A 12,675-nucleotide genomic window follows, 5' to 3' on the forward strand; every position below is an offset into this window, starting at 1 on the left:
CTTTTCAGGTGTTTGTAATTTAACAGCAAATCACTAAGTCTACAAGAGTCAAGTTTATTTATCTATTCATTATTTTTAGTTTCTGTCAAGCATGCATTACCACCCCATTCAGCCCGCTGCTCTGCTTCTAAGTGACAACCCTGTAATGCTAAAAAAGCAAAGCGAAATGCTGGCAGCAACATGAGCTAATTAGCTGCAATCCACAGGAGGATCTTGTTTATTCTATTGTCATGAATGCATGGACCAACTAATGAAGTGTAACATCGTGACTGGCCAGGCTCACCTATTTTCTACTGGCGCTGAACAGAATTTGTGGCAAGCTATCACAGCTGTCAGTCGTCACATAGAAATGGCTGTGCCCTCACAAAGTTAGCCTGGGGTGTTTGACAAATTACAACAGGCAGAGGAGAAAATATCAACATTAACAGGGTCTACTTGCTCTAGAGATTATCAAAGTTTTAAGGTGACATTTTTATATAAAGTAATATTCTCTATGACCACCAATGAAATAAAAATTTAATGGAATATTGGAGAATTATTTTCACCTTGAATTTTGTCTTGGGTTGGTGGGGGGTGCTGAGGATTGTTATGTGTATATGTTTTTGTTATTTTTTTCTCAGTTTTTCCTCTTTTTTCACTGTACACGGATACACAGACATATCGTACACAGATATGAAAATCTTAAAAATTGACATAAGATACTGAAAGTGGTTGAATATAGATATAAATGGCTCTCGTAGCCCAATAAAAAGAGGTTTTAAATTAAAATTTTAAAAGGACAGAATGTGGATATATGGATGTGCAACACCATTAGAAATAATGAAGTGGAAAAGAGACCGGGTAGGAAATACAATCCAAAGTTCTTTTTCAAGTAAAAGAAACAGTGTGGCCGTGGATTTCTAGAGACCAGGAAATAATTATTTGTGTTGAGAGCTTATTGTATGGGTTACAGTGAATCTTTGCTTAGGACCCTGTTTTCTTTCATAGATTAAACAATATGATATCTAACATAGCAGGAGTGTTGTTAGATATGTTAGCAGGAGAATTGGTTGGTTGCATGGACAAGACAAAGTATATAAAAGGTATTGTAGCACGAGACTGTCTCTCGCAGGTTCGCCCTGTTCGAACTTAAATTTCCTTTTATTTTCGTTCTTACAAAACAGTTCAACTCAAAGCGGTGTCCTGCCGTGTGTTCCCCCTTTTTTCCCCCAGGCCCCGGCGTGCTACTGCATATATAGGGAGAGAGGCAATTTACTGCAAGTGTTCCCAGGTGTGTTGGTGCTAATTACCTCTCTCCCTCACCATCCCCTGGGCCAGTCCTGCAACTTTCCCTGTTGCAGCTGATTTTCAAAGAATATAATGCTCTTATTAAAGACTTCTTATGGGAAGGATAAAGGCCTGAAATTAGTTGAGAGAGAAGATCCAGACCCTAAAAGACATAAGGGGGGCTAGGACTCCCAAATGTTGAGTTATAGAAAATGGCATTTGAATTGGCTAAACACTGGAAGTTGGAGGGAGAAAAGGCAAAATTGGTGCAACTTGAAAGTAATATGACAACACCATTCAAAGCCATTCATTACAGGTCATATCTCAAAAATTAGACTAAAAATCAGATGTACAGGACATCAATCCTATTTACGACCACTCCAGGAGGGTATGGCACATTTATTGTATATTTGATTGAAAATAACATTGGAAATGGATAAACTATCTGACGCATGATGAAGTGCAGTGCAAGATTACCACACCCATAAGCACCTAGCTGTAAAGACTGGTACAAAACCAAAATTACAGTATAGTCTAGGACTTTAATTGGCTATTAAGTATTTCCCTTTTTTTTATCTGCATATATTTCTGGGCAAACAACATTCAGAAATAAGCTGATGCAATGCCATTGCTGAGGGTTGTCATAGAGGAATTTAGAGAGTTTGGGGGGGGGAAGACAAGCAAATATTGCGTTTCTGTTCCTGTCTTGTCTGTCTTGGGCTGAACCTTCGATGTGGTTTACAAAGTGGATCAAAGAGAGGAAATCAATAGTAATATTTCTGCGGCCAAATGAGCTGAACATGTGCCTGATGGCCTGAATGCCTGTTCACTCATCTTTCTTTCTCACTGCCTTCTTTTTACTTGTCTGATAGCTGCACATGTATATATGTTCAATTAATATGTATCAATTAATCAATCAATCAATCAATCAATCTTTATTCATATAGTGCCAATTCATAACAGACATTATCTCAAGACATAAAAGAGCAGGTCTAGACCAAAGTATTTAACTAGGAGAGACCCAACAATTCAAGAATTCAAAATTAAGGATTCACGAATCCCCACATGAACAGTATCAGGTGACAATGGCAAGGTTTATTTACTACGTGTTTTTCCTCTTCTCACCCCCCCTTGGGGGGCACCACTGTTACCTTTACTTCCCACATCTTTTCTAGCTCTTCTTTCAGGCCTTAGGATTTTTCGAGCTTCTCATGTTCCCTCTTGTTCACGTTGCTGTCACTCTGGATTGTTACATCCATCACCACTGTCTTTTTGTATTTTAAGGGTCTCATAAATAGGTGTCGCAAAATGGCTCTACAGCGCCCCCTTTTCAGCGGTCTAGCCCCGGGACTACGTTTCACCTACATGTACAGAATTTGGTACATATATGCAGGATGATGAGAATGAGATGAGAAGTCCACAAAGCACATGTGGACAGGTTGGGCAAACTCCCATGAACCCTCGAGCACCCGATGGAGAGTGTGGAGCTGGTCCAGTGTTCCGCGACCGGGACGGAACCCGCAATGTTCCTCCTGAATCCGAGGTTCGACTATCGGCCGTATCCTCCTCTCCAGTACCCTGGAATAAACTTTCCCGGGGAGGCTGAGGAGTGTGATCCCCCTATAGTTGGAACACATCCTCCGGTCCCCCTTCTTAAAAAGAGGGACCACCACCCCGGTCTGCCATTCCAGAGGCACTGTCCCCGACTGCCAGGCGATGTTACAGAGACGTGTCAACCAAGACAGTCCCTGTACATCCAGAGACTTGAGGTATTCAGGGCGGATCTCATCCACCCCCGGTGCCTTGCCACCGAGGAGCTTTCTGACCACCTCAGCGACTTCGGCTTGGGTGATGAACGAGTCCACTTCCGAATCCCCAGCCTCTGCCTCCTCAATGGAAGACCTGGCGGTGGGATTGAGGAAATCCTCGAAGTATTCCTTCCACCGCCCGACGACATCCCCAGTCGAGGTCAACAGCTCCCCACCCTCACTGTAAACAGTGTTGGTGGGGTACTGCTTCCCCCTCCTGAGGCGCCGGACGGTTTGCCAGAATCTCCTCCATGGCCTCCCCGAACTCCTCCCAGGCCCGAGTTTTTTCCTCCACAACCGCCCACAACCGCCCGGGCTGGGCTACACACATATATATATATATTCCCAACTTTATTGATCAAACTCTTCCAAACATATCACAGTGAAACTTAAACCACAATTAACCTTTGCAAACTGTGTATTCAGGCTTTAACAAAGTTGGGGGTATTGAACAATTATTCCAACTTTATGGGCAACAGTGTATATACAGTCAAGCCCGAAATTTTGGGCTTGACCCCTCCAGACCAGGTGATTGCACTGCAAACCAACTGTGAGTCGATTGCAGAGGGACGAGAAATCCTCGACCTGCCCAGGTTAACTCCAGGGGGCAGGAGGGACTGCTGCTTCACCCTCATCCTGCCACAAAACAAGTTCCTGCTGCTCCTCTCTGCAAGTGAGTCTCCCTCTCCTTCCCTCTCTCTCACACACTATATCTGTCCTTTCCCCGACTCATTATCAGTTGCAAACTGCACATGGTTACTTATTAACACACATGCTGGAATGTAGGCCTCCTTTGTCCCGCTTACTATCTGACGTGTTTACTGCAGATGGTTATCTATCTGGTTGGGGCAAGGCTGCACTTTCTCTTGTTATAAGGAAGCCTGGATTGGGTTCAACTCTAATGACTCATCATTTAACTTTTACAGTCTGTGTGAAGTTGATCAGGAAAGTGAGAGGTGAGTCAGCAGTTTTGACCTCAGTCTGATCCTGCCGTTGCTCCATTCAACCCTGTTTTCATGTCTTCCCCTCAACACCTCTACCTCTCATTTCTAGTGTGTTTATATGTGTATTTCTACTAACATCTAATTTGGAGTGTGTTTTCCTAATATGTGACCTTGTGTTTGTCTCGTATTGTAGGGTGTCATGTCACCCCTGACCCTCCAGCGACAGCACAGCATCACCCCCTGCATCACCGACAGAGACCCCCTGCCCGACTCCTCCAGTGACAAAGATCCCGGGTCGCCCAGGAAGAGGATTTGCTTTTTAGTTTTTCCTACAGAGAGAGAGAAACGGTTTTAAAAATCCCTGTGTTGGTATTCCTTTATGATATAAGGGCATTGTTATTAATTAATTAGTTGTTGGGTTATCTATACGTCTAATTTATAAATGAATGAAGGTGTTCTTTTCTGGCTGTATGCCCCTGCTCCTCAGGTAAATCATTCATGACCTTGACTCCTCTGAACACTGTCTGTCTATGTTGTATCAGTCTTTCCATGCCACAGGACGGCCTGAGGTTAATTGGGTGAGCAGTATGATGACTCCAGGCAGCCAAACATATCATGAATGTCATATAATACTTCAAAGCCTTGTTGCTTAATATGAGCATGATTGCCAAGCATGATTTTTCCACATTAACAAGTTTGGGGATTACCAAAAGGAAATTGGCGGCATTATAGGATGGAAAAGTGGATCTAGGAGAAGAGCAAACATGCATGAGGGCCCACACAGATACATTTAAAGGAGCTTTTTCAGGTGTTGTTATGAACCATTGTATTCCACACAGATCTGATGAAACATGAAGTATAAAATATCTCCAAAAAGTCCAAAACAAACTTAACACAATAAAGCAGAACAAGTAAAAATGTCTTTAGGAGAAGTAAACTGTATATTTGTTCTAATAAGTTAGACACACACGCAATTGGTGCTAAAAGGAGCAGCCAAATAAAAAAATAGGACTGAATATTGACCAATGGATTAGATACATGACGCAGTATCAGAAGAAGAATGTGAAAGAGTTAAGCACATTTGTCCCTCTCTGTTCAGCCACATACTTTAATCTTTATCTCTGTCTGATGGCACACTGATGCACAATAAACACAGAATGTGTTACATAACCGTAACATACTGAAGCTCCATTCACATTCTTGATTTACTGGTACAACATACAGTATGTTATGTTAAATTACATTTTCACTGGAGTGCAGTGTAGATGGTGGACTGCCTCAGTGGTGACAATCAGTCAGTTCACCAATTTATTGGTATAAATAAATAAAACAGATCAACAGGGGCTCATCAGCTCATGCTTTCATGACTTCATCCATATAATTCATGTTGGACGCTCTAACATTTTGTTTTGGTGCTTCACACTGGTCTTTAGCCAATGAAAGGCAACAATCAGGTGAATGTGCACAAAGGTACACAGCAGAGTCACATGGCTCACCTGTGACGTAATGCGGCACTCCTGCCTACTCCCTGTTAAATATAAACACAAAGTGAAAGTGGATATCAGAGAGCCGTTGACCAGCAAAGAAAGAGGCGAGAAGACAAACTGTAAAGAGCATTATGGAGTTTTCTGGAACAGTGATCCTGGCAGGGCTGATCTTAGCTCTGCTCTGGCTGTTTGGTGTAAAGAGCAGCAGGAAGTATCGTTTGCCTCCAGGACCCACTGCGCTTTCCTTCATAGGAAATCTGGATAAAAATGCCCCTTTTAAGAGCTTTCTCAAGGTGAGTTTGGGAACAAGTGTCTTTTGCACTATTTCTGGCTGTATAATAATGCATCCTGTAATCTGAGAGGAGCAACTGAGAGCAGATTTTTTGATTTCACGTCTTTTTCCAGTTGAGTGAAACCTATGGGCCTGTGATGACACTGCACCTCGGCTGGCAGCGGACGGTTGTTCTGGTAGGATATGATGCGGTGAAGGAGGCTCTGGTGGACCAGGCAGACGACTTCACAGGCAGAGGGCCAGTGCCGTTTTTGATGAAAGCTACCAAAGGCTACGGTAACAGGAAACACTTCAGATCTGTCATTTCTGTCTGTGACTTTCATTGTCTCTGTATCTACATGGCCTCTCCTGCATGGCTTCAGATGGTCAGCAAGCACACTTTCTGTTTGTCAGGTGTGACCATCAGTAATGGGGAGCGCTGGCGCCAGCTACGACGTTTCACCCTGACAACCCTGAGAGACTTTGGGATGGGACGAAAGGGGATGGACGAGTGGATCCAGGAAGAGAGCAAACATCTAACAGCCCGCATAGAAACATTCAAAGGTGTGTTTACAGCTGTTGTTGTAAGAGCGCATATTTCACATGAGGTTGATGTGACAGAGGATTATTGTGTAATCTGTCAAGTTTGCTTTGCACAGCCCTTATTCACAATCCAAACAGTTTCCCACGCCTCCGTTTAACTACAGTGAATGAAATATGACCAGAAAGATGCCAATCCAACTTCAGAACCGGGAGATTAAAACACCTTATCAATCATGTACAAAAACCTCTTGTGTGAGTGTGGTAGCTTTGTTGGATTGCTTGATGTATTTATCTCTCATGTTTCAGCCATACCCTTTAATCCTCTTTCTGTGCCAAGTCAACATAGAATATGTTATATAACCTGCTAAAACACTGAAGCTTGAGGTGCCCAAGTCATCTCGTCCCAGTAACTTCAACCACTACCGTTGAGGACGCTGTCATCTTCGTCATGCAGACATCACTGTCTCACCTGGAGGGGTCCGGAAGCACTGTGAGGATCATGTGTTATGATTTCTCCAGTGCTTTCAACACCATTCAGCCAGAACTCCTGAGGGACAAACTGGACCACGCAGGAGTGTGCCACCAACTAACAGCATGGCTACTGGACTTCCTGACCAGCAGGCCACAGTTTGTGAGGACAAAAGGCTGTGTGTCTGACACGGTGGTCTGCAGCACGGGGGCGCCACAGGGGACCGTTCTGGCTCCTCTCCTCTTCACTCTATACACAGCGGACTTCACACACTACACAACAAACTGCCACCTTCAGAAGTTTTCAGATGACTCAGCCATCGTCGGTCTCATTAACAACGAAGACGAGAGGGAGTACCGAGAGCTGAACCAAAACTTTGGTTTTTCTGGCATTAATCCAGAGGCAGTTCTGCTGGCACCACTCCACAAAGAGCTGGTAGTGGACTTTCGCCGGCACAAAGTCTCTCCCTCTCTGGTGAACATCCAGGGAACGGACATAGAGATTGTGGACTCTTACAAGTACCTGGGTGTTCATCTGAACAAGAACCTGGACTGGACTGTCAATACTCAGGCACTTTTCAAGAAAGGCCAAAGCAGACTCCACCTGCTGCGTAGACTGAGGTCCTTCAGAGTGGGGGAAGGCCTCCTGAGGACGTTCTATGACACTGTGGTGACGTCAGCCATCTTTTACGGTGTGGTCTTCTGGAGCAGCAGCATAACGGCAGCAGAGAGGAAGAGACTAAATAAACTGGTGGAAAAAGCCAGCTCTGTCCTGGGCTGCAGCCTCGATCCTGTGGAGGTGGTGGGTGACAGGAGGATGGTGGCGAAGCTGTCATCAATCATGGACAATGTCTCCCACCCCCTACATGAGACTGTAAGAGCCCTGGAAAGTTCCATCAGCGACAGGCTTCGTCACCCACGATGAGTCAAGGAGAGGCATCATGGGTGACGAAGACTTTACAATCAAGCCTGCTCCCAGTAGACCAACATGACAAAAAAAAAAATTACAAATGTGCAATATTTCCTATATTTTTATAATTTAATCATGTGCAATAGCCTCCTCTTTTCATTCAGCACAACAGCACTGTTCTTAATACATTCTATTTATTCTCATTATTACCTGTTTGCACAGTTTTTCTATCTTATTTATATTCATCCACACCTGTTTGCACCAGAATCCACAATCATGCAACTCACACTGTTTTTTGTATAGATTTTCATTTTTTTAATATTTCTATATTTTTGATATTTCTATCCGGTATGTGTGTATGTGTATGTGTGAACTGCTGCTGACAACAATGTGAATTTCCCCACTGTGGGATAAATAAAGATTTATCTAATCTAATCTAATCTAACCCATAGCCTGGATTTGCTGAGATACCAAATGGTAATATATTTGAACAAACAGCACGTTTCAATTGTCTCACTGGAGGTGATCACCTCACATGTTTTTACATGCTTTATTAATCAGTAAAGGTTGCCACAGAGTAACCTACGCACCGGATAGTGAGCATATAAAACAGCCAGATAACTTTGTGTCATGCATACAAGTCCAAGGATTGTGCTCTGAAGCTAAATTCTTCAGGAATTTCAAAAACATTGACATGTCAGGGCCGAACCAAAATGACCCTTAAAAGATGCAAACTTTCCTCCCAGGTCTTCGTTGATGCTTTAAAACTGATCACAACAGGTTGATAAAATGTCCCATGTCAGCTGCAAAATGTTTAAACTTCTGCAAACATTTGCATGGCAGGTAAAGCCATCCAACATCTCTTTTGATTCCAGCCAAGCCATTTGACCCCACCCTCTTGTTGAGCCGCACCGTGTCCAACGTGATCTGCTGTATTGTGTTTGGTGAACGCTTCGGCTACGAAGACAAGCAGTTCCTGCACCTCATGAACGTCATAGTAGAGATTTTACAGTTCCTCAGCAGCCCTATGGGTGTGGTAAGTGGAGGTGGTGATGGTCCTCCAAACACAAATCCATGTTATCTTAATCTGGCTTTTCTGTGGTGTCCTTATATCATCTTCAGACAAATTAAGAAAGAATATCCTGTGTAACACTTTCCCTAAAATTTACATGCAACATTTTGGAAGGATTGCCCCGACATACAAGAAACAAATCTGTGTGCTTCTCTCCCACAGATCTACAACATCTTTTACTGGATCATGGATTATCTGCCTGGCCATCACCACACTGTTTTAGCCCAGATTGAAGAGGTGAAAGAGTTTATCAGGACAAAGGTCCAAGAGCACAAAGAGACACTGGACCCCAGCTCCCCGAGAGACTATATTGACTGCTTTCTCACCCGAATCAATCAGGTTAGAAAGAACTTCAGGGTCACTTGATTTGTTGGGGGAACCCTCCCTGTGCCCATTAAAATACTCCCTTAACTTTGGCCACCTGCTGCTTAAAGTGTATTTTAAACCTTTGAATTTTTTCTCTGTCCACTTTGTCCTCTTAGGAAAAGGACAATCCCACAACTGAGTTCTGCTATGAGAACTTGGTCTCCACAGTATTGAATCTGTTCCTGGCAGGAACAGAAACCACCAGCTCCACCATCAGTTATGCCCTCAGTGTGCTGATCAAATACCCCAACATACAGGGTAGACACCAGTTTTAAACCTGTTGTGCTGAGAAAGTGAATAATCCTGTACATGCCTACTTGCATTTATAATAAGTGGAAACACTTTTGCAGAGAAAATGCAGCAGGAGATTGACACTGTGATTGGAGATGCCAGTTATCCCAGCATGGAGAACAGGAAGTCCCTCCCCTTCACGGATGCGGTCATCCATGAGGTGCAACGTTTTCTGGACATCGTCCCCTTCAGCCTCCCTCGCTACGCACTTCAGGACATCTCTTTCAGGGGCTATACAATCCCCAAGGTATTCTCCATTTTAGATTGAGGCATCATATTCCTTAGAGAAAAAATAAATTACCACACTGACATGATATCATGTCTCAACAGGACACAGTGATTATTCTCTTGTTGCACTCTGTGCTGAAAGAGGAAAAGCAATGGGCAACTCCCTGGTCCTTCAACCCTGAGCACTTCTTGGACCAGAATGGCAACTTTAAGAAAAACCCTGCTTTCCTGCCATTTGCTGCGGGTAAGACACAGTCCTGTTGTTGATAAACCATCAGATCAGTAGATAACTTTTTCTTTTTTTTATAAAAATAGCTCCTGACTGATGGGAAACAGTCATTTCTTCTTAGCTCCTTTACAATCACAAGTAATTATGTATCAGTGCTTTGGTTATGATTGTGTGTGTGTTGTGTCACAGGGAAGAGAGCCTGTGTTGGGGAGTCTCTGGCTCGTATGGAGCTTTTTATCTTCCTCACGTCGCTGCTGCGGCATTTCAGCTTTTCCTGCACCGGAGGCCCCGACAGTATAGACCTCGTCCCAGAGTACAGCAGCTTCACCAATGTGCCTCGCAGGTACGAGATCATCGCCACGCCACGGTGAAAGGAGAGGCTCCACTCAGATGGTCTATCATCGCTTGAAACACTCACATAAATGACTGTACAGAACATTATACATTGGTTTGGTGTGACTCAACAGTGCAGACAGGCCCATCAGACAAGTGTAAGGAAAAGCTTCTCTCCCAGCAGAATTACAGATCCTCTTGTCATTTGGTTCTATATCCTTTTTGTACATGTTTTAATCGATCCTTGGTCCTTGTGTTGTTGTAAACATGCTTTCCTACACAACAAAAGTAAATGTTGTACTGTCACTTCCTGCTGTGGAAGAATCGTGTATATACCTGTTTGGAAGTTCTTTTCTGTAATTCTACATAGACTGTAGGACATGGCAATGCAGATTACTATGTCCAAGCCTGTTCATAACACTGCAAACTTAGATAAATCGTCTAAATGTCTATTTTGTCGGTCTTATATTTGTGTTGTCATCGTTTTAACTTGTCTGTACTTACAGCCTATACGTTTGAATGCAATGCCGAGATTGCTGTCAGCTCTGGTAAAGTTAGTTTATTTTTAATGACAAAAGGATGATCGAAACATTCAGGTAAATAAAATACAAATAAATAGATAATGACAAAAAACACAGTAATGAAATCAAATTTAAAAAGGTAGTCAACATACTCAAATGTAAAGATATTCGGTTAGAAAACGTGCCAAAACGCTCTAAAAGCTTATAGATTTTTTTGTTGTCTATTAACCTGTGGGATACAAATAGATAAAGTTCTTGGTGAAAAGATAAATAGGTATTGATTTTAGAAAATAATTCTTTGTGAGTAAAGATTTGAGTACATAGGATAATGAAATTAACAAGATATGCTTGCAGTATTCACACCAATTAAATTTTTATCTGTATCCTATTCACACTAATAAGATATCCAAGACCACCATCATCTGGTTTATCATGGTAACAGATAATATCTGTAAAATGGAAAGAAAGCTGTGGCAAAGTGCAGTATGCCCAGATTAACCTGTGATACAGCATTTTACCATTGAGAATGTTTAACATTAATCTCTCACCAAGATGTTCTACACTATTCAGTACACTCTTTCCATCAAATTATGCTTGTCCTTGTTTTTCTCTATATATAACTGTATATATGTGCATGAAAGCAATGAAAAACCATAGTGTGCACATACTTTGCAATCAAAGCTGTTTCTCTGATTCTGAGGGGACACCACCCCTTGCTCGTTGCACAGGTGTGTACACAGGTGTGGACAACTGTAATTTGGGGAGTGCAAGAGCCTATAAAAGTTCAGCCAAAGAGTCACAACTTTGTGGGTTTTGAGTAGGTTGGAGAGATACAGCGAGAGATAGTGAGCAATAGTGAGCGATAGTGAGTGATAGTGGGTCTGGAATTGTTTGTCTTTGGTATTGTGATTTGTGTATTTGTCCTTGTCCTTGTGTATTGTGTTGTGTGTTGAGAGTTTTTGTGGGTGGAAAGGAGTAGTTGGCAGGTTCAGCTAGGTTCAGACAGGAAAATGAACCCCAAAATCATTGAAGAGGTGCTGAATCTCAAATTACACAAGCAGTATCCTGAAGGTTTGACCAGCAAACAGCGGTATGTAGTGAAGAGAAGAGCTGACACCTTCAGGATCAAGGGGAAGAATGCATGCCATATGAACTTTTTAGCAAACCTGTCTGTTATGGAATATCTAACAATATGACACTGAAACACTAGATGGAGAGCTTCACTACATTTGTTGACTCAAGCAAAGCAGATCCGAGCACCTGGCTAAAGTTGTCTCAACCGCACTGGAGGCAAGCAACCTCTTTAAGGAGTTTCACTCCAGCCAGTTTGGGGGACACTGGTGTGGAGAAAACCCACAGTGCCATCATCAGCCGTTACTACTGGCCTGGCATGGAGGAAGACATTCGGAAGTGGGTGAGTTAGTATTTTCATAATGTTGTGGAATGCTCATTGAGTGACTGCAGAGAACTTCACACCATTTCATGAATGACAACTTATAATTCATCCACCTGCCATACACAGCAGCAGCAGCGGTGCAAATGACCACTTTATATACAGGAGTATGCACTGATTCTATCGTGTCGTTTTCCTGAACCTTAAACATTGCAAGTCATTTCACTATATGTTCTGTTGTGAATGATAATGTACATGACATTGGAATTTGATTTAATGGAGTGTAATGTATAATAGGTATATATATATATATATAAGATATCCCTCAGCGATCCCGCAAAAGTATGAGGTAAGATTCTCTAATATTCTCATCCTTCTGTACAAAATGTAATTTTAATCACCTGTCAGCTGTTCCACCTGTGTCCTCTACAGTGCATTCTAACTGATCTCTGGCAGGTAACAGAAGACAAGGTCAACAGTCTTGTCCTGAGGGAGCAGGTCTGTGACGGCCTGAAGGAACAGGCTGCAACCTTCAGCGATGTTGA

The 12,675-nt window shown here is 42.7% G+C and overlaps 1 protein-coding gene across 1 annotated transcript; it reads left to right on the forward strand.

Annotated features, from left to right (window-relative positions):
- Positions 1–5,631: 5,631 nt before the first annotated feature.
- LOC139213752 (cytochrome P450 2G1-like) lies at positions 5,632–10,529 on the forward strand. The gene is made up of 9 exons (XM_070844373.1): positions 5,632–5,798; positions 5,911–6,073; positions 6,191–6,340; positions 8,573–8,733; positions 8,932–9,108; positions 9,252–9,393; positions 9,486–9,673; positions 9,757–9,898; positions 10,073–10,529. The coding sequence occupies exons 1-9, from the start codon at positions 5,637–5,639 to the stop codon at positions 10,252–10,254; spliced, it is 1,467 nt and encodes a 488-aa protein (XP_070700474.1). The 5' UTR covers positions 5,632–5,636; the 3' UTR covers positions 10,255–10,529.
- The last annotated feature ends 2,146 nt before the right edge of the window (positions 10,530–12,675 follow it).

Source organism: Pempheris klunzingeri, chromosome 15 (genome assembly GCF_042242105.1).
Source record: "Pempheris klunzingeri isolate RE-2024b chromosome 15, fPemKlu1.hap1, whole genome shotgun sequence".
Taxonomy (NCBI): Eukaryota; Metazoa; Chordata; class Actinopteri; order Acropomatiformes; family Pempheridae; genus Pempheris; species Pempheris klunzingeri.

Bases quoted from the DNA above. Each gene is read 5' to 3' on its own strand.
- LOC139213752 (XM_070844373.1), top strand. From the start codon at position 5,637: ATGGAGTTTTCTGGAACAGTGATCCTGGCAGGGCTGATCTTAGCTCTG. The intron at 6,074-6,190 runs GTAACAGGAAAC...TCTGTTTGTCAG, and splicing joins GAAAGCTACCAAAGGCTACG to GTGTGACCATCAGTAATGGG. The intron at 9,674-9,756 runs GTATTCTCCATT...ATGTCTCAACAG, and splicing joins GGGGCTATACAATCCCCAAG to GACACAGTGATTATTCTCTT.